General features: G+C 53.4%; 4 protein-coding genes across 6 annotated transcripts; 2 read left to right on the plus strand and 2 right to left on the minus strand.

Annotated features, from left to right (window-relative positions):
• Nucleotides 1–28: 28 nt before the first annotated feature.
• On the plus strand, nucleotides 29–8,654 carry SLC37A4 (solute carrier family 37 member 4). 2 transcript variants are annotated; one of them, XM_082493815.1, is made up of 9 exons: nucleotides 29–377; nucleotides 476–708; nucleotides 2,025–2,268; nucleotides 3,589–3,747; nucleotides 4,143–4,228; nucleotides 5,190–5,303; nucleotides 5,599–5,664; nucleotides 6,726–6,864; nucleotides 7,149–8,654. In XM_082493815.1, the coding sequence occupies exons 1-9, from the start codon at nucleotides 230–232 to the stop codon at nucleotides 7,313–7,315; spliced, it is 1,356 nt and encodes a 451-aa protein (XP_082349941.1). In that variant the 5' UTR covers nucleotides 29–229; the 3' UTR covers nucleotides 7,316–8,654. The 2 variants fall into 2 exon arrangements, with proteins under 2 accessions (XP_082349941.1, XP_082349942.1); XM_082493816.1 differs by lacking the exon at nucleotides 5,599–5,664.
• A 108-nt stretch (nucleotides 8,655–8,762) lies between these two features.
• On the minus strand, nucleotides 8,763–10,631 carry TRAPPC4 (trafficking protein particle complex subunit 4). The gene is made up of 5 exons (XM_082493819.1): nucleotides 10,335–10,631; nucleotides 10,076–10,250; nucleotides 9,892–9,995; nucleotides 9,671–9,797; nucleotides 8,763–9,235 (listed from the first exon to the last, which is right to left on the minus strand). Exons 1-5 carry the CDS (start codon nucleotides 10,507–10,509, stop codon nucleotides 9,157–9,159), a joined length of 660 nt encoding a protein of 219 aa, XP_082349945.1. The 5' UTR covers nucleotides 10,510–10,631; the 3' UTR covers nucleotides 8,763–9,156.
• RPS25 (ribosomal protein S25) lies at nucleotides 10,533–12,543 on the plus strand. The gene is made up of 5 exons (XM_082493820.1): nucleotides 10,533–10,658; nucleotides 10,883–10,978; nucleotides 11,411–11,594; nucleotides 11,987–12,085; nucleotides 12,461–12,543. Exons 1-4 carry the CDS (start codon nucleotides 10,656–10,658, stop codon nucleotides 12,079–12,081), a joined length of 378 nt encoding a protein of 125 aa, XP_082349946.1. The 5' UTR covers nucleotides 10,533–10,655; the 3' UTR covers nucleotides 12,082–12,085; nucleotides 12,461–12,543.
• Nucleotides 12,544–12,674: 131 nt separating this feature from the next.
• CENATAC (centrosomal AT-AC splicing factor) lies at nucleotides 12,675–16,826 on the minus strand (the record flags this gene model as incomplete). 2 transcript variants are annotated; one of them, XM_082493818.1, is made up of 9 exons in its annotated part: nucleotides 12,675–13,557; nucleotides 14,057–14,189; nucleotides 14,297–14,383; nucleotides 14,787–14,817; nucleotides 15,482–15,587; nucleotides 15,972–16,036; nucleotides 16,174–16,218; nucleotides 16,297–16,462; nucleotides 16,540–16,826. In XM_082493818.1, 9 exons carry the CDS (start codon nucleotides 16,824–16,826, stop codon nucleotides 13,512–13,514), a joined length of 966 nt encoding a protein of 321 aa, XP_082349944.1. In that variant the 3' UTR covers nucleotides 12,675–13,511. The 2 variants fall into 2 exon arrangements, with proteins under 2 accessions (XP_082349944.1, XP_082349943.1); XM_082493817.1 differs by having other exon boundaries at nucleotides 16,156–16,218.
• Nucleotides 16,827–17,590: the final 764 nt, after the last annotated feature.

Consider the following 17,590-nt stretch of genomic DNA (forward strand, 5'->3'; position numbering starts at 1 on the left):
GGCCAATGGGAATGGGCGGGGCGATAGTACGACGGCCAATGGGAATGGGCGGGGCGGGACTTCTGCCCGGGGCGGTGAGGTACGGGGCTGCGGCAGGAGCCGGTGGCACCGACCGGTCCTTCCGCCCGTCCCGTCCCCGTTGTCGCTGCCCGCCCGCCGGGCTCGGGGGGCCGGGCCTCAGCCGCCTCGCCCTTCCCGTCGCCGGCTGGCCCCAGAGGTGTGCGGCGGGATGGTGGCCGGCGGGTACGGCCGGTACCGGGCCGTGATCTTCACGGCCATGTTCGTCGGCTACACGCTCTACTACTTCAACCGCAAAACCTTCTCCTTCGTCATGCCCGCCGTCATGGCCGAGGTGCCGCTGGGGAAGGACGAGCTGGGTGAGTGCCCCCCTGGGTCCCCGGTGCTGGCTCTAACGGGCGGGCTGGTGGCCGTCCTCCCCCGGCTCAGGTGCCCCTTGGGCTTTGCTCCGCTGCAGGTCTCATCACCAGCAGCCAGTCCGCGGCCTACGCCATCAGCAAGTTTGTCAGTGGCGTCCTCTCTGACCAGATGAGCGCCCGCTGGCTCTTCTCCTCTGGCCTCCTTATGGTGGGCTTGGTTAACGTGGTCTTCTCCTGGAGTTCCACCGTCACGGCCTTCGCTGGGCTCTGGTTCCTCAACGGACTGGCCCAGGGGCTGGGCTGGCCGCCCTGTGGGAAGATACTGCGAAAAGTAAGTGTTTGCTGGGAAGGGCGAGGGGGAAACGTCTCACAGCTCTTCTGAGCTCTCCCGGCAGCAGGTCTGTGCAGACCACGTTGCAGGAACGCTCGCTCCAAAATCAGAGGAATTCGCACCCATTCCTGCCTCCCCTGAGGTTGAAACCACCAGCAGCACTTGCTTCTGCCTGCAGAGCAAGTGTCCCTGAACAAGGTTCTGCTTGTTCTAGCAAAGATTCAAAAAGTTTGGTATCCCTTGTGTTTACAGGCCTGGAGTCTAGCTCAGTTTGATAAGTAACGTCTCCTAGTATATCAGACCTTCTCCACTGTAAGAGACATCATTTGTCAGAACCCAGCATTTTAAGCGTGCAGACAGAGGTCTGCTCATCTCACTGCCATGGTGGCGGTTTGCTGCTGGGCAAGGGGCAATGAGCAGAATTCCATCTGTACACTCGGGAAACTCCGGAATTGCAAATTGCAGGCTCTTCAGGTAGAAAACTGGGTAACATATGGAGGAACAGCATGAGTCAAGCCTTTAAGCTGTCTATATTTGGTCTTTGCGGCAATCTAAATGGAACAGATTGATTTCTGCCTTAGGGCAGTGGGAAAGGAGGTCAGCTGCCTGCTAACCTCTCATGAAAGATATAAAATCCAGGTACTTGTGGAATGAAAGCAGATGAACAACTGCGTTGCCCTTCGGTGAGGCATCTAGCCTCATCTAGCTGGCGAGAAAAGGGCTGCCTGGGACAGTTGTGTACACAGAAAGGCAGTTCCCGAATAACGGACAAAATACACATAGTGTTTTCTCAAGACATTTGTGAATGTAGCACTGGGATGTTTTCCTGCCGGCAGGCACCACCCAAGGTGTTCTGTCTCTGAGTGCCCGGTGCAATGCAGAGCCCATCGTGCCCGATACTTAAGGCAACAGTGAGTCCTAAAGTTACCCTGTGACTCTCTGCCTATCAGTTCACATTCCTGTGCCAGCAGACCTTTCCAGGAGGACGCTGTTCCTAGCAAGTGAGTACGCAGAACCACATGCTCTTAAATTTGCCTGTCCTGGCCCACGTCTCGGTTTCATCGTCTGTAAATGGAAATAACTCTGAGCTGGCTCGTGGTGTGAGCACCTGTCCGGCTCCTGCGGCTGACACTTGAGTAACGTTTGGAGTTCCCCACATGACTAAGGTAGCAGAGGGTGGGCACTCCTTTTGTCTGCTTTTGTAGATCTGGGTCAGAATTGCCCTGAACCCACAGCGTGGGCCTTGATTGAGGAATTTCAGGTGCAGCGTCACACTCTCTCTCAGACCTCATGCCATTTTTCTTGTTGTTGCACAGTGGTTTGAGCCTTCCCAGTTCGGGACTTGGTGGGCAATCCTGTCTACAAGCATGAACTTGGCTGGAGGCTTAGGTCCCATTGTCGCTGCTCTGGTGTCTCTGAACTACGATTGGCGCATGACTTTGTCCTTCTCTGGCTTCATCTGCGTGGTTGTCTCTTTTGTTTGCCTTGTCCTGATTAAAAACGAGCCATCGGATGTTGGGCTACCCAACATTGAACAAGGAGCCAAGAAAGGGAAGAAAGGTGAGCATGAGACTTCACTGTAAGTGGGCAGCTGCAGTAGAAGGTGCAGTGCCTTCTGTCTGTATTTTGGCATAAATGTGTCGCTCTCGGTGTAGTGAGGCCTCTGTCCTTCCCACTTCCCAAAACCACTGTTCGGCGGGATAGCTGTTAAGGGGTTGTTTTTGGCAGCTTTACTCTGGTAACTGTTGAGCTGCTGTGTTGAATTTATAAATCCTGTAAACCAAGCACCTGTGGGATCATTTGGGAAGGGTCTGGTGTACGGGCTTCTGAGTGTCACAGCGAAGTGCAGCAGCAGAGCAGAGGAAGAGCCCGACCCCCTATTAGTTCTGTTCATTGGCCTGTCAGTGACCATGTGCGTGTTGCCGAGACGCTCGTGGCTAGCTGTTTTCATCTCCCTGTCTGTGTAACATCTTCCTGCTAACAGTGCCCTCCTTTTCTTGGGGCTTTATTTGCTTAGACTGTGAGCTGAGTCTTCTGGGGGTACTGGAGAGAGAGAAGAAATGCACCAGCAGGGAATGCTTCCTGAAGCCTGACCTTCCTCTTCTCCACGTTAGCAGGGGACAGGCAGGTCTCCCCTCACCCCACCATGGGTTCTCTTGACCCCTGGTTGCGGTGGACTCTGCTCAGTGTTTTCTGTCCTAACCTAGGACATCTAGTTAGTAAATGTTTGTTCAGACCACTGAGTATGGTGCTCCTCTGAAAGCAGAACAGGTAGAGGGGAATTGCTACAGAGGTTTGCTATAGGATTTTAAAGGCCAGTGGAAGCTCAGACTACCTTCCACACTGTCCTGTGATGCCTGTGCTGCTACACTTGACCTCCGTGTGTACAAAAAACAATATTGCTTCCCCATAGTGTTCTCTGGGGATGGGAGGTTTGTAGGTGTTCTTGGATGGGTGATGCAAAAATGAAGGTAGCGCCTGAAAGTCAGCATCTTTGTTTGGGTCTACGTAGTGGCTTTCACAGGCAGAGCTTAAAAGCATTAGCATGAAATCTGGAGATGATCCTTTTTCTAACAGCCTTTGCGAAGGGTTTATTGGCAATGGCAATACAGAAAATTACTGGGAGTAGTGTTCTGATTGTTCTGTTGAAATCTGTAATGAACGTGGAATAAATTGACAGAAAAGATTCTGAAATCACAGCAAACCTAGAACAAGGGGGAGGTAAAGCCGTTCACTACCAGTAGCTATGAATATCTCCCTCTGTAAGGATGTCCTTGTGCATGAATCCTGCCTGCAGATGTGTCTGTAGTGCCGCTGAGGTGGCGCGGTTCAGCAGCTGTAGTCACGCAGTAGTAACGTTCCTCCTGATCTTCCTTACAGGTTCTGCCAGCGACAATAGCACTCTGACAGAGCTGCTGCTCTCGCCGTACCTCTGGGTGCTCTCGACAGGCTATCTGGTCGTTTTTGGAGTGAAAACATGCTGTACCGACTGGGGACAGCTCTTCCTCATCCAGGAGAGAGGACAATCCATGCTTGTGGGTAAGATGCAAAGCTGCATTTTTAAGCTTTGTGGCTGCAGTTTGAGAGGTGTGGTGGAGAGCTCGACTGGGTACTGCAAAAGGACACGGGCACCTCCATCTGAGGGACCTGTTTGCTTACCTCCTACCTGTCCATTTAGATACGCATAGTTATTGAAATGACTCGCTGCTGAGTTACCACGTGCACTGAGTGCTCCGGTGCTGTCCTATGCCAGGGCCCTCCTGGGACTGGCAGACGGACATTGCTGGACAAGGATGAGCTGGAGGGTCTTGTCCAGCAGAGCTGCCCTGAGCTCACAGTGAGCTGACAGCAGTTGAGCTTGGTCTAAAGCATCCAGCAGCATTGCTGTTGTGAGCAAAACTGATGGCCTGTTCTTTGCTTCACCTGCATTCTAGGTAGTTCCTACATGAGCGCCTTGGAGATTGGGGGTCTGGTGGGAAGCATTGCTGCTGGATACCTTTCTGACAGAGCGGTAGCAAGAGTAAGTAATCCGGACCCTCAGCCATGCTGGGCAGTTGGCACAGCATCAGTTATAGCCGCTTCAGAATTTTCACATTTGTTTTTGGCTTCCTTTGCGAGTGCTTAAAGATGATTCTCCCCACCCTGCCCCTGATCCCTGCACCAGCAGTGGAGCAGAACGCTCCTCATGTTTATGTGGCTCTGGAGACTCAGGCTACCCAGAACGTGGAGGTGGGGAGCTGCTGCCTCGTGATGGAAAACAGCCATTCTCAGTACTATGGTTCTTTCTTCTGTCTTCCCACGCTGCTCTTTTGGATGCAGTTCTGTGTCTAAACCACCTTGCTTTGAAATGAGGTGTTTGACAATCAGACCATTTCTGGTTAACCCATCTCTTTCCCTTCACACGGGGGTAGGCTGGGAGGGACATGACCTGTCTCAACAGCTTAGCTAAGGTGCTCAATCAGGGTGGTGTTGCTGCGTACTATGACTGAGACACAGGCCCATACCCTGTTCTGCTGCGTGCATGAGGACAACTGCTGAACACCCTGGAAGGTGTTGGGAAATATGTATGCTGATGTTAGGGTCTGCGATACGCCTGTCAGGTTTAAGATGTTTGATCTGCATAATTTGTCAGCTTTACCATGCTCTCCAGATTTTTGTGTTGAAAGATCTGTTGATGGTTGTCTTCTGGCTGAAAAAAAATGCACATTAAAACCCAGTGATGGGTTCTGAAGCCAAATTCAGGGTGGAAATAGGGTGCAGTTGATAACAGAAGTATCACTCATCATTAGGAGCTTCTTGTTTAGCACAGTTTGACTGCAGGCAGCCCTTAAACCAAACCAAGAAGCCTTACTAAAAGGTGTGCTTTTGGTGTGCCTTCTGTGTCTCCAACTGGGCTGTGTGGATGGTGTTAGTTATTCCGAGTACGAAATGGGAGGAGTCCTTCCAGTTTCTAACCCTCAGTTTCCCTTCCTGTGTTACAGGTAGGTCTGTCAAGCTACGGGAATCCTCGGCACACACTGCTGCTTTCCATGATGGCCGGGATGTGTGTGTCCATGTTCCTCTTCCGTGTCACAGTCACAGGCGATTCTCCCAAGGTAATCCATGCGCGAGCAGCTGACCATAAGTTGTAGGGACAGCCCTTTAACAGTGAGGAGTTTGACGATAAGGAGCGTGACTGTTTTCTTCACCCTTTCCAATAGCTGTAAGTTTGCATCTTCTTTGCGCTGCAGAGAAGCAGGCAAACTGAGTCTGGTTGGGACTGCCTCTGCTACCTCCCTTACCTCGGGTAGCCCACGTTACCGGCTGTAGCGTAGACATGACTTGCACGTGCCCGAATGATTGCTAAATAAACAAAACCTCTTTTCTCTTTTTCCCTTTTTTCTTCTTCAGGAAAATCACTTCTGGACTGTAGCCTTGCAACCTCTAGCTGATCTTACAGGCCTAAAAGAACATGAGGTTTCTGCCTTGCGTTTTTTTCTCCCTCTGCTGTTTCTTCTTTTGCTGATCTGCCTTTTTCTTATCCTGGGAGGTTGGTTAGCACTCCAGAACTTAGAACCAGGGCATTGAGAAGATTACTGTAAGTTTTGTAAAGGAAACCTTTTCTTACAATCCTTTGATTACACTAACTGACTTTACAAGTCTGAATGCAAAATCTTTAAATTATCTAGAATGTTCTGAGGACGTTTGTTCGTCAGGTAAAATGTAGCCAGTTAAGGGGTCTTGTGAGCAAGGTCAGGAGGAATGATGCTGTTCCTGCAGATGCCTTCCTGCTTCACTTTGGCAAGTGTTTTCCTACCTCTTTGTTTCTGTTGCCCGTCTGGAAAATGAGGTGGCATTTACTTCCTTCTGGGCATCTGGAAATGGGGTTTATGGTTCAAAAAGCACGCTGTAATCTCGAGATGGTCACGTTACATATCCTCTGTTGTCCTTTCACAAGCGACTGATGATAAATTCTGAGCCTGGTAGGTTTCTTACAGCATAAGCCAACACTGAAGTTCAGACTGTTGGGGCATTTTGGATTTGTTTCTGTGTTTGTTTAGTAACACAGAGGTTATCAGATAGTGGCTACTCGCAAATAAAGATGCTCTGGTCAGTCGCTTGCATCTAAAATGAGAAATGCTTTTGGTGTCTCCAGGGTCATTTTTAAAAGCGATTCGATTCACAGCTCTCTCCTGTGATTACACGGGATCACTGACCATCTCTCTCGGATATTTCGGTTCTTCCCTGCCAAACAGCGCATACGTGTGTGCAGGGTGTAGGGGCAGAACTGCAGGAGAGAGGAGAGCTTGTGCTGCCCAACGAGATGGTGTGGTGGAGGTGCAGCTGGGCTGGGGGGGGGGGGGGGGAGGTCTGCCACAGGTCTGAGCTACTCCGTCTGTGGGCCAGGGAGTTGGTGTCAGCCCAAAAATGTCGCAACCCCCTCTTACCGTGCATAGGACCCGAGATTTGTCAGCAGCTGCTGGTTGATAGTGGTGAGATACCCAGATCCTGTTTCTGACCCTAACTTGTTTTGACAGCTGTGGATCCTGACTCTGGGAGCTGTGTTTGGGTTCTCCTCATATGGACCGATCGCCCTGTTTGGGGTTATAGCCAACGAAAGCGCCCCTGCCAACCTGTGTGGCACCTCCCACGCCATAGTGGCCCTCATGGCCAATGGTGAGTAATGCCTGTTTCCAAAATAACCCCAACCAAAACCTGCGTGTGTGCTGCCTGAAGTGTGGTCTAGCCCCTGGATGCCAAGTTACTGCCCAGGGGAAGTCACCTGGGCAGCAGAGGGAGTAGAGCTGGAAGCCTCAGGGATGCTTCCTGCTGCACCTGACAGGTTTTTGCCTCGTGCTTTAAGTTAAAACCAGGAATTTTTATACATGCAAAAGCAAGTGTTCGCAAGTGAAACTGAGATGCTGGAGCATGACTTGTTTTCTGTTTGTTTTTCATTACAGTTGGGGGTTTTCTGGCGGGACTGCCCTTCAGTACCATCGCCAAATACTACAGCTGGGCCACAGCCTTCTGGGTAGCCGAAATCACCTGTACCGGTAGCACGGTGGCTTTCTTCTTACTGCGGAACATCCGCACCAAGATGGGCCGGATTCCCAGGAAGGCTGACTGAGGATGAGCTGCTTGGTGACAAGGATGCTCCCACACCGATGTGAATGATGCTCGTTGTTTGTTTAACTGGCCTAGGAGTGAGTTTACCTATTGCTGCAATCTAGATAAAATGTCTCAATGTCTTATCCACTGTCACGTGCCTGAGGGCACAAGGTTCCTGCTACTGATCACTTTTTTTTTTTCCCCTGGAGATGTGATAATTCAGCTAGTTTACAGCTGTGGTGATTTTACTATACCTCCTTCTCACAGCACTGTTGGTGAAGCGAGCAGGTTTTGCAGCCAAGCTGCTCCACTAAAGGTACTCTGAAATGACTGGCTTCAGGTGCCGTCATGTTTTGTTTTGTCCTTAATGTTCGTCTCAGCCATTAACTGTCAGTTCAGCCTTGTTGTCCAGGGGTGCTGAAGCGAGCCTGCGCTGGGTCCGTTTGTCCTGTCCCACTGCTGTTTACTTAGCCGTGAGCTCCCTGCGTTCCCGGCCCTGCAACGGTGACAGAGCAGCCAATGAGGATGATTGCTGTTCGGCCTCACGGCTGATTTGAGAGCAGCATGGCTTTAGCTTTACCTGGGATTAGCAGTTAGGTGGGAGGGGGGTGTTTTGCTCTGGACAAGCACCGATGCGATGCCGTGGCAGCACTCTCCGCAGCACTTAGAAATAGGCACGTTTCCAAGAAATTCTTGGCAGTTCAGGGGCGAGCATTTAGAGAAGCTCCTTGTGTTGAGCTGATCCTACCTGCTGCGATTTCTGTGTACAGTGTTAATGATTTGCCAGAGAGACAGCTGCTGCCAAGGCAGCATGTAGCGAGCGCTCTGCAAATCAGCCAGGAAAACTGACCCAGCAGCAGGTATTGCAACAGCAGCTACCGCCAGCACACAGCTTCTGTAGCTGGGTTTTGTGAAAACCTGTGTTTCTAGCATTGGCTTGTGTTTTTTTCAGTGCAGTCTAGGATGTTTTCGGTCAAGAGGTGCGTCTGTCACAGCTGCGGGCAGGGGCTCAGGCTGCTTCTGAGCATTGGCCTTAGCATAGCCACCGCTGACAGCCAGCAGCCTTGCACGGTCAGGCCCAGCCCTCTCTGCAATAAGTAGACTCAGGTTTTTAACCAGGACTTTCTCAAATAGTCTTGTTTTTTCCCTGAAAGGATTTATTCCTTTAGGGTCCTGGAAGAGAGGCAAGTTCAACTCGTGAAAAACCTGCACACGGGTGCTTTGCCAAACATCTTGGTTGCAAGAGTAGGTAGCCAGCCTTAATTAAAACAAGGGAAGTGAATTATATTTTTTACTTAATTACATGATCTTCTACTATCTGTGAAATAAAAATGGAGCACTGTCACAAGGGCTCTGGTTGTCTTACGGAGAACGGTGCGAGCAGAACCCCCCAAACCCGCTGCGTATCCTCTTGAGGTGCTACTGACGCAAATCTGCCCTACCAACAGAAAAAAAAAAGGCCATCCGCCTCTTCAGGGAACATTTATTCTACACAGAAACCCTCTGCAGAACCATAAGTTAGAGCTATACAGGAAAAATACATATGTACAATTACAAAACAAAAGAAAACAGTCGACTGCAATAAGGCCACAGACCCACACCTTGTCTGTCCTCACACAAGGGCAGTGGAGCCGCAACAGCAGAATGAGCCCCTGTGGCCCAATGTAAACAGTAGTAACAAGTCTGCTTAAGGTATATTTCACAACAAAGGGGATCAGCCAGTATCTTGGGAGATAATGAAGCATGTTTTGGGGGTACGCAGTCTCTGCAGTGGAGGAGAGAGTTCTGGGAGAGGCTAGCTGGGGAAGAGAGAGGCCCTGCTCTTCAGAGAACGAGTCCGTGCACTTGGCGAGGCTTTCACTACGATCCAGGTCCAAAGGGTCCTGCTTTCTCTGCCACCTCCAAAGCAAGTTTCAAGTTCTGATCAAACAACTCACATCTGAAACAGTCAGAAAAGCAGAAAGAGGATGGCTTTACCTACGGAACGGGCTAACCAAGACAGGATCTCCACATCTTTGGCTCTGCATCCTTCAAGGGGAGATTCCGTAAGTCACGAGGCAGCAGCCTGACTGCTGTCAACCTTTGCCTTGGCCACTAAGTACAAGTCAAGCTGCTTGCGTGGGCTGCAGGGTTACGTTGGGACAACAGGGATAGGACAGCAGGGACTGTACCAAAGAAAAGCACCTCCTGCTTCCCCAGCTGAGCCATGCTGTTTTTTCATGCAGGTCAGCATCCTCTCCCTGCAGTGGTGTGCTTCCCTCAGCCTCTGGGTCTGCTCTGCTGCTTACTGGAAGGGCTGTCAACATTTCTTACTGTGCAGGCAGAAAGTGGGGAGGCATTGTGGCTGCATTATTAAAAGTGGGCTTTTCCTTACCTGATTGGCATCTCCAGGGAGTAGAAAGGATTCTTCAGAGCAAAGTCAGAGTAAATCTCGTAGATCTTGCGGAGAAGGGAGTCTATCCCTGCCTGCCTCGGGTCAGCAAGAACCACAAATTTGATCCCTGGAGCCGCAACGACAGGAATGTGAGGAAGACCTAGCTCTGTGACAGCTCCAGCAAAGCAGAGCAGCGCCGGGGGGCCAGGGCTGGACGGTACCTGTCAGCGTCTGGAAGCAGTGCAACTTGAAGGTGTCAGTCTCCAGCATCTCAATCCCGGAGCTCCCCACCTCGGGGGACAGCTGCGACCCGATGGCAAAGAGCCTGCAGGGAGACGGTCCTCAGCGCCCCGCACCACCCCTGCCCAGGCCACCCCCGTCCCCTCGCCTCCCGCCCCGCCTCACGAGTGGAACATGGAGGCCAGCATCAGCTTCTCGTTGGAGGAGAGGCGGTGGCGGCCGAAGCGGATGGACACCGGGTAGTTGGCGGGGTTGCCCAGGAACTCCAGCACGTCCTTCCCGTCCGCCGTGAACCGCCCGTTGACCTCGGCGCCGTTGATGGCCAGCACGGTGTGGCCCACTGCGGGGACAGCGAGAAGCCAGTCAGTCAGTCAGTCGCCCGACTCGGCCCGGCCCTCCCCGCCAGCCGCCGCCGCCGCCGCACCGCGGATGCCGTCGCGCTGCCCGAAGGAGACGACGACGCGCTCGTCGTGCGGGCGCAGGACGAGATCGAGCGGGAAGCTGAACGTCTTCTCGGTGTCGGCGCGGGGCGCGTAGTGGTCCAGCTGGTAGATGAGGCCGCCCGCCTTGTTCACCACGTAGACGCTGAAGATCGCCATGGCGCTGCCGGGCCGCCCCGCCCTGCCCCGGAAGTAGCGTCACGCCGTGCCCCGGAAGCCGCCCCGCACCACGGGGCTTCCCCACGCCTCGCGCCAGGCCCTTCCTTTCTCGGCCGACATCTTGGGGGAGCAGCAGCCGTTGCAGCATGGTGAGCACCGCGCCGGGCCCGGGCGGGCGAGGGGGGGTCCCCGGGGGAGGGAGACAGCATGGAGGGCGGGAGGGGGTCTCTGAGGGCGGGGGAGCCCGGGGGCGCCCTTCCCCGGGGGAGGGAGACAGCATGGAGGGCGGGAGGGGGTCTCTGAGGGCGGGGGAGCCCGGGGGCGCCCTTCCCCGCCGCTGACCGTTCCATCCTTTCCCCCCCCCCTTCCGCAGCCGCCCAAAGACGACAAGAAGAAGAAGGACGCGGGCAAGTCCACCAAAAAGGATAAGGACCCGGTCAACAAGTCCGGCGGTAAAGCCAAGAAGAAGGTGAGAGCCCGAGACGGCCTGGTTGGCGGCAGGCCCCGGGCCCGCCGTGAAGACCTGGGTGCGGGAGGAGAGGGTAGGGGCTCACCAGGCCTCCCCCGTGCGCCAGACCTGCAGAGTGGGTGGCCGGGGGCTCCTGGCACCGGGATGGTGTGTGTGTGGGTGCCATCGTGTTAAAGGAGCTGGCTGTCCAGCCGGCAGTGAGCTGCACGTGATAGTGTTAAATCTGAGTAACAAAAGGCGTCGCTCTTTCTATTTTGGGATACCGTAGGTATTTCTTGCAACGTGTGTTTATAAAGTCCGTGTTGTGCATTTCATTAGTCCTTTTAATTTGGGATGTGTTACGGATACGTTGAATGTTGTGCTGCTTTTGCTTAGTCTTTTGTTATTGATTTGAAGATGGCTTAGTGTTTTTTTTTTCCTCTTTTCAAGTAGAAGTGGTCCAAGGGGAAAGTGAGAGACAAGTTGAATAACCTTGTCCTGTTTGACAAGGCCACCTATGACAAACTGTGCAAAGAAGTGCCCAACTACAAGCTCATCACGCCTGCAGTTGTCTCGGAGAGGCTGAAGATTCGAGGCTCCCTGGCTAGGGCGGCCCTCCAGGAGCTGCTCAGCAAAGGTAAGCGCTCAAAACTGTGGAAAAACAGAAAGCAGCTTTGCTCTTTTCTTCTCCTTGCTCACCTAGAAGATTTTGTGCTGCATCTGAAGTACACAAGTTGGCGTGTTTTTCACAAGCCACTGCCTTAGCTTGCACTTCAGAAGTGCTGCAGTGTAAGGAGCAGAGGCTCCACTGCATTCAGTGACGTTGCTATACTAACAAAATGCTGCTGGAAGGACAGCTGTGACATAACCGCTGCCAGACCTGAACAAAAGCTTTGTATAAGTATGTGTAGTATTGGGTACCCCGGTATTTCCTATTGCACGTTGTCCTCTCAGCCGCTGTAGAAGAGAGCATGACATCCCCAGCATCCTCCAGTACACATGCACTCAAATAATTTCCTTTTTTCGTAGGCTTGATCAAACTGGTGTCCAAGCACCGAGCCCAAGTGATCTACACCAGAAACACAAAAGGTGGAGACGCACCTGCCGCAGGGGAGGATGCGTAGGCAGGTGAGACGGCGGGCTCCGTGACGGAGCTGGGTGGTGCTTTGTCAGTGGCCAGCAAAGGGCTACATACCACGTACCAGACACTCATGTCACTTCTACAGGCGTTCAGAGGACGTTGCTCGTGCTCCGAGTGACTTCCTGAGTGGGGTTACTGGAAACATTGGTTCCACAGAATTTCAGAGCAATCTGCAATTTTGCCGGTGCTGCCCATGTGTGCTCTCCCATCTTGGGGGGCTGTGGGATACCTGCACACGTCCTCCCTGCTGTCAGAGGGCACTGTGACAAGTGTTCTTGTTGGAGCAGAGCTTTCAGACCCTTTGCTTCGTGCTAGCTTGCTTTGACCTGTGGTTATCTGACTTGGGACTTCTTGCTTTTCAGGTTCTCCGGTGACTGTGTCAGCAATGTGTCATATGTAGATGCACCCAATAAAATTATTGAAATAATTTTTCTTGCTTTTTCAAGACTGTGTACATTTAGTTATTCATGCATTATTGATAGTGGATTCTGGTACAGGTCACAGTTGGCATCCTCTATCAGCCAGTGTTTGCATTTATAGTCTTATAAACGTATCGTGAACATGCTTTTATATTGCAGAAAGGGGAGGAACGTTGTATTGCCTACAGCAGCCGGTGATGTTAAACTAGATTTGGTTCTAATAGGAAAATTGAAGGCCATTTCTTACATTGTAGATAGGGAAGGCGCTAGTGGGATATTTTCATTATTTATTTAAACTCTAGAATTCTAAAGAAGCTGTGCCCACAAATCTCTGTGTGTACGAGGCAGGAGTGTCTGTTGGGTCAGTGTCTAGTGGGGAATTGCAGATAAGCAGCTCCAAATAAGGCTATAATTATTTTATTTAAATTAAAGGTACAAACTGCCCATGGCAAAGGTGTCTAAGGCCTCCTTTCTTCTACTGAGGACTAATTAGTCATCCTTTAGGTGAGGCAGAATGAATGAAAGTAATATAAATTAGAACAAAAACATCAGGCACGCATGTCATCAGTTGCCCCCAGAGTGGGACCTGCATCTGAAATGAGTTTTCGGTTGGTCTAAGAGTTAATTTTTAAAAAAGTTTATTTCTCAAAAACTTACTTCTTTAACAGGACATCACGTTCTGTAAGGTGGGCTTCTTGCTGGCAGGATCTGCCATTGTGTAGCTTAAGACTTAAGAAATTGATGCCCTGATACGCACCACTGGTCAGTTGCAGGGGGAGCGTCGATCTGCCCCAACTCCCCCTGGCAGAGTAGCTTTCCCTAACAGTGCTGTGGTCACCCTGCCTTCCTGGGGACTGAGCACATCTGGATGTATACATTAAATAAGAGCGCTAAACTTGGTGGCAGCAGCAGCAGCGCTGACAAAGCTGAAGCTACCTGTGGTCTGCCTTTCCACAAGAGTCAGAACTTGGTTTCTTGGGTGCTCCTCTTCTGATCACCTTTTTTTCTTCTTTTCCCCTGATTCAGTTCTAAACTGATGCCTGAAAGAGCGTAGAAGTCAAAATGCAACAGCCTTTAGAAAGAGGTAATGAACACTGCCTCGTCTAATGAGTAAGAGAGTGCTATGCACAGTGTTTGAGAACAGGAGCTCACGCAATGATTTTTTTCCAGCTCTCTCAGTGAGCTGTAGCAGTCTCAGCTAGCTGACACAGGTTTCTAGCACAGCACAAGGCACTGGCGGGACCAGTGTGTGTATATGCAGCAGTACGTGGGTCTGAAAGGTGAGCTAAGCTCAGCGAGGCAGACATCTACGCGTGCGCAGCCTCTGCGGCCACGTTCCCCTTCACAAGTCATCTATGTGCTGCCCCAGGACGAGAGTGATGCTCTGCATGGACTGAGCATTGCCTGGCACGATTCATTTGGGTGGTAAGACATCGCCTTACGCCTGCTGCTACCCAAAGCCCGCTCTGTGGGTAGCCCAACTGGAAGGAAGCTGCAGACCCTCTGCCAGGCACCAGTCTGTACTGCCGTGAGCCTTACCTGGACTGCCACCTCCTGCCGTGATTCCAAACCCGCCCGAAGGAAGGGAGCCAGCTGTCGCCTGTCTGGGAGGTATGGTCAAAGTTGGCACCAACACGCTCTGCTGGCAGCTTTTTCAGCTTCTGCTTCTCCTCTAAGAAAATATTTTGTGCAGCAGAAGTTTTTCAGTCAGATTGCTTTTGATTCTTTAGTGTGGTTAAGGGAACATAAGGTTAATGGAAATGTATATGGCCTGCTCACTTTGTTTGAGAAATTCCTTATATGAAGGCCCGATTTGTTGTTTACTTCCATCCTCCTCTTCCTCCATTAGCCACGGAGGTTTTGCTCCTAGAAGTTGTGGGGAAAATGTATTTAGCCCCTGAAGTTACCCTAAGCTCAAGGTAGTGAAAAGTGTCCCCTCTTCCCCCTGTCCCTGCAGCTCGCCCTGCCGAGTAAGCGGCAAAGGAAAAATAAGCTTTGGGCTCTGTAAGAAAAAGCAGCTGGCTCGCCTCACTTAAGTCCATGGCAAATCACACCCCAAACCACACATGCCGTGCAGCACCAGCAGAGTTTTCATAATACAGAAGTGTTTTCTTCCTCTCTAGTATGTCAAACATTTGCAAAAGAGTGAGCGCCTCCTAGTTATGCTGTAACTGCTTCAAAATTGCTTTACGTTATCCCCCTTCCACCTGGAAGCCAGGAGTTCCCAGCAGGGTGGCAACCACATGGGCCACCAAGCAGGCGTGATTACCTGTGTGCACGTTTCCTTTCCCTTCTGTTTCCTGTTAACAGAAACACGGAACACACATGAGAAACTGATGCGTTTAAGAGTATCTCTAAACAGAATCTCATCGTGTACAAGTATCTAAAGGGTGGGTTGAAGAAGGATGGAGCCAGGCTCTTTTCATTGGTTCCAAGTGACAGGACGAGGGGCAATGGGCACAAGTTAGAACACAGGAAGTTCCGTTCAAATACACGGAAACAGTTCTTTACGGTGAGGGTGACAGAGCACTGGAACAGGCTGCCCAGGGAGGTTGTGGAGTCCCCTTCCCTGGAGATTTTCAAGACCCGCCTGGATGCAGTCCTGAGTAATGTGCTCTAGGCAATCCTGCTTTAGCAGGAGAGTTGGACTAGATGATCTCTAGAGGTCCCTTCCAACTCTGATAATTCTGTGATTCTGTGATTCTGTGTGTGCTGTTACGAAAAGACAGAGGGAGGCTTTTCTCTCCTTTCTTTTAGCATTTGTTGTTTCAGGCCATGTTCAAGAACGTTTGCTTAATGAAACCAAGTTAACACTGCATGACCGAAACTCAGTTGGTCGCCTGCATCTGCAAAGCTGCCTTTTTTGGTGATGGAGGCTGCAGACCCCTTGTTTTGCCTTGGAACGTGTGCTGCGTGTAACCTGCAGTCATGTTTAAGTCATGCTCGTTAGCAAGTCACCCCTACCTGGTGGCCGATGAAGGTCAAAGCCTGGCCCGATTCCATCCAGTTTAAGTCAGGTCCTGTCTGCATCCCACTGGGGCCGGGCTGCTCTGCGTCCTGCGAGGGGTCCCTGTAATAGAGAGGCCGGGAGGCAGCCTGAGAGGTGAGTGACGGCCGGAGCCAGGCAGGCAACAATTGTCTAGAGGTGTCTAGAGCAGAATTTTGTGTTTGTGTGTGGAGCTTTGCAGTAAGAAGGAAAAGGAGACACGTTCTCAGGGCACAGTCATGTTAAATGCTTCTGTTTAACAGCTGTGCTGGCTCTTTATGGCTGTTAGTGCTCACCCACCAACGTGTGGACGGGACAGTGATCTGTCTGTGGATACGGTGGTTACTGTACTCTGGATAAAGGTTTGTGAAGGATCTGAGTGGGCACGCAATGCTGGTGACAGGAGCATCAGCTCCGGCGGTGTCAACGAGAGTGGCCACTGCAGTTCGGGGGTAAAATGGTTCTCACCTTCCCGCTCCTGCCAGGGGGCTGCCGCGGGGGGGTCCTGCGCCAGGCTCCGGCTCCATTGGAAGCTGAGTGCGATTCAGGAGAAAGCTGCGGTATTTTGGGTACCGAACAGAACCCCCCCCGCCCCTCCCGGTGCTGGTGCCGGTGCACGGCCCTGCCGGCGGGTGGGATGGGGCTCACCGACCTGCAGGGCGGCCCGTACCGTCTCCCGCTGCCTCTGCTCGGCGTCCCGGATGGCGGCCGCCATCTGCGGGGAGAGAGGGGGCGGTAAGGCCGGTGGCGGTACTGGTGGTGGTACCGGTACCGGTGGCGGTACGAGGGTTACCTGTTGGATGCGCTCCTCCTCCCGCCGCTGGTGGGCGGTCAGCTCCCGCTCCAGCCCCCGGGCGAACCGCTCGTACTCCTCGGCCGGTACCAGGACCCGCTCCCGCAGCGCCGCCTCCACCCGCTGCTCCCGCCAGAACCGCGCCGTCTGCCGGCGGTGCTCGGGCCTGCGGGGCAACCGTCAGCGCCGCCGCGCTCGCCGCCCTGCCCCCGTCCCCGGTAGCCCCCTCCCCCCGCTACCCACCCGGCCAGGTGCCGGAGGAGCCCGGCCTGCGGCAGCGCCATTCCGCCGCGCCGCCCGTCCCGCCGCACGCCGCGCCCGCAGCACAGGCACCAGATGCGCCGCTCGTGCTCCGCCGGGTCGTAGGGCCGCAGCGCCGCGCACTCCCCCGCCGCCGCCCGCGCCGCCGCCACCTCCTCCTGCAGCCGCTCCAGCGCCTCCCGCAGCCGCCGCCGGTGCCCGGCGCTGTAGAGGTGCCGGCGGCCGGAGAAGGAGGAGCGGCGGCACAGGCCGCAGTAATACACCGCCATGGCGGCGCGGCCCCGCGGGGCGCAGGCGCGGCGGGGCCTGCGTGTGTGTATGCCGGGGGGAAGGGGGGGGTCGCGTCGCCGTCCGAGGTGGCTGCGGGCTCCAACGTTACCCGGTTTCGGGATTTTTTTTAGTTGTTATACACCTGGGTCGGGGCAGCCCCCGGTATCCGCACAGGCTGGGGATAGAGGAACAGAGAGCGGCCCCACCAAGGGGAGCTTGGGGGTGCTGGTGGGGGAAAAGCTGGCCATGAGCCGGCAACGTGCGCTGGCCTCCCAGCGAGCCACCGGCACCCTGGGCTGCATCCCCAGCAGGGTGAGGGAGGGGATTGTGCCCCTCTGCTGCGCTCTGCTCTGGGGAGACCCCCTGCAGTGCTGCCTCCAGCTCAGGGGGTCCCCACAGCAGAAGGACACAGAGCTGGTGGAACGGGGCCAGAGGAGGCCCCGGAGATGCTGTGAGGGCTGGAGCCCCTCTGCTGGGAGGACAGGCTGGGAGAGGTGGGGGGGTCAGCCTGGAGAAGAGAAGGCTCCGGGGAGGCCTCGGAGCCCCTTCCAGTGCCTAAAGGGGCTCCAGGAAAGTTGGGGGGGGACTCGACCAGCGAGGGGAGCGATGGGACGAGGGGGACCGGTTTGACACTGAAAGAGGGGAGATTGAGATGAGATATTGGGAAGAAATTCTTGGCTGTGAGGGTGGTGAGCCCCTGGCCCAGGTTGCCCAGAGGAGCTGTGGCTGCTCCATCCCTGGAGGTGTTCAAGGCCAGGTTGGA

The sequence above is a fragment of the Vanellus vanellus genome, assembly GCF_965231255.1.
Source record: "Vanellus vanellus genome assembly, chromosome: 21".
Lineage (NCBI taxonomy): Eukaryota > Metazoa > Chordata > Aves > Charadriiformes > Charadriidae > Vanellus > Vanellus vanellus.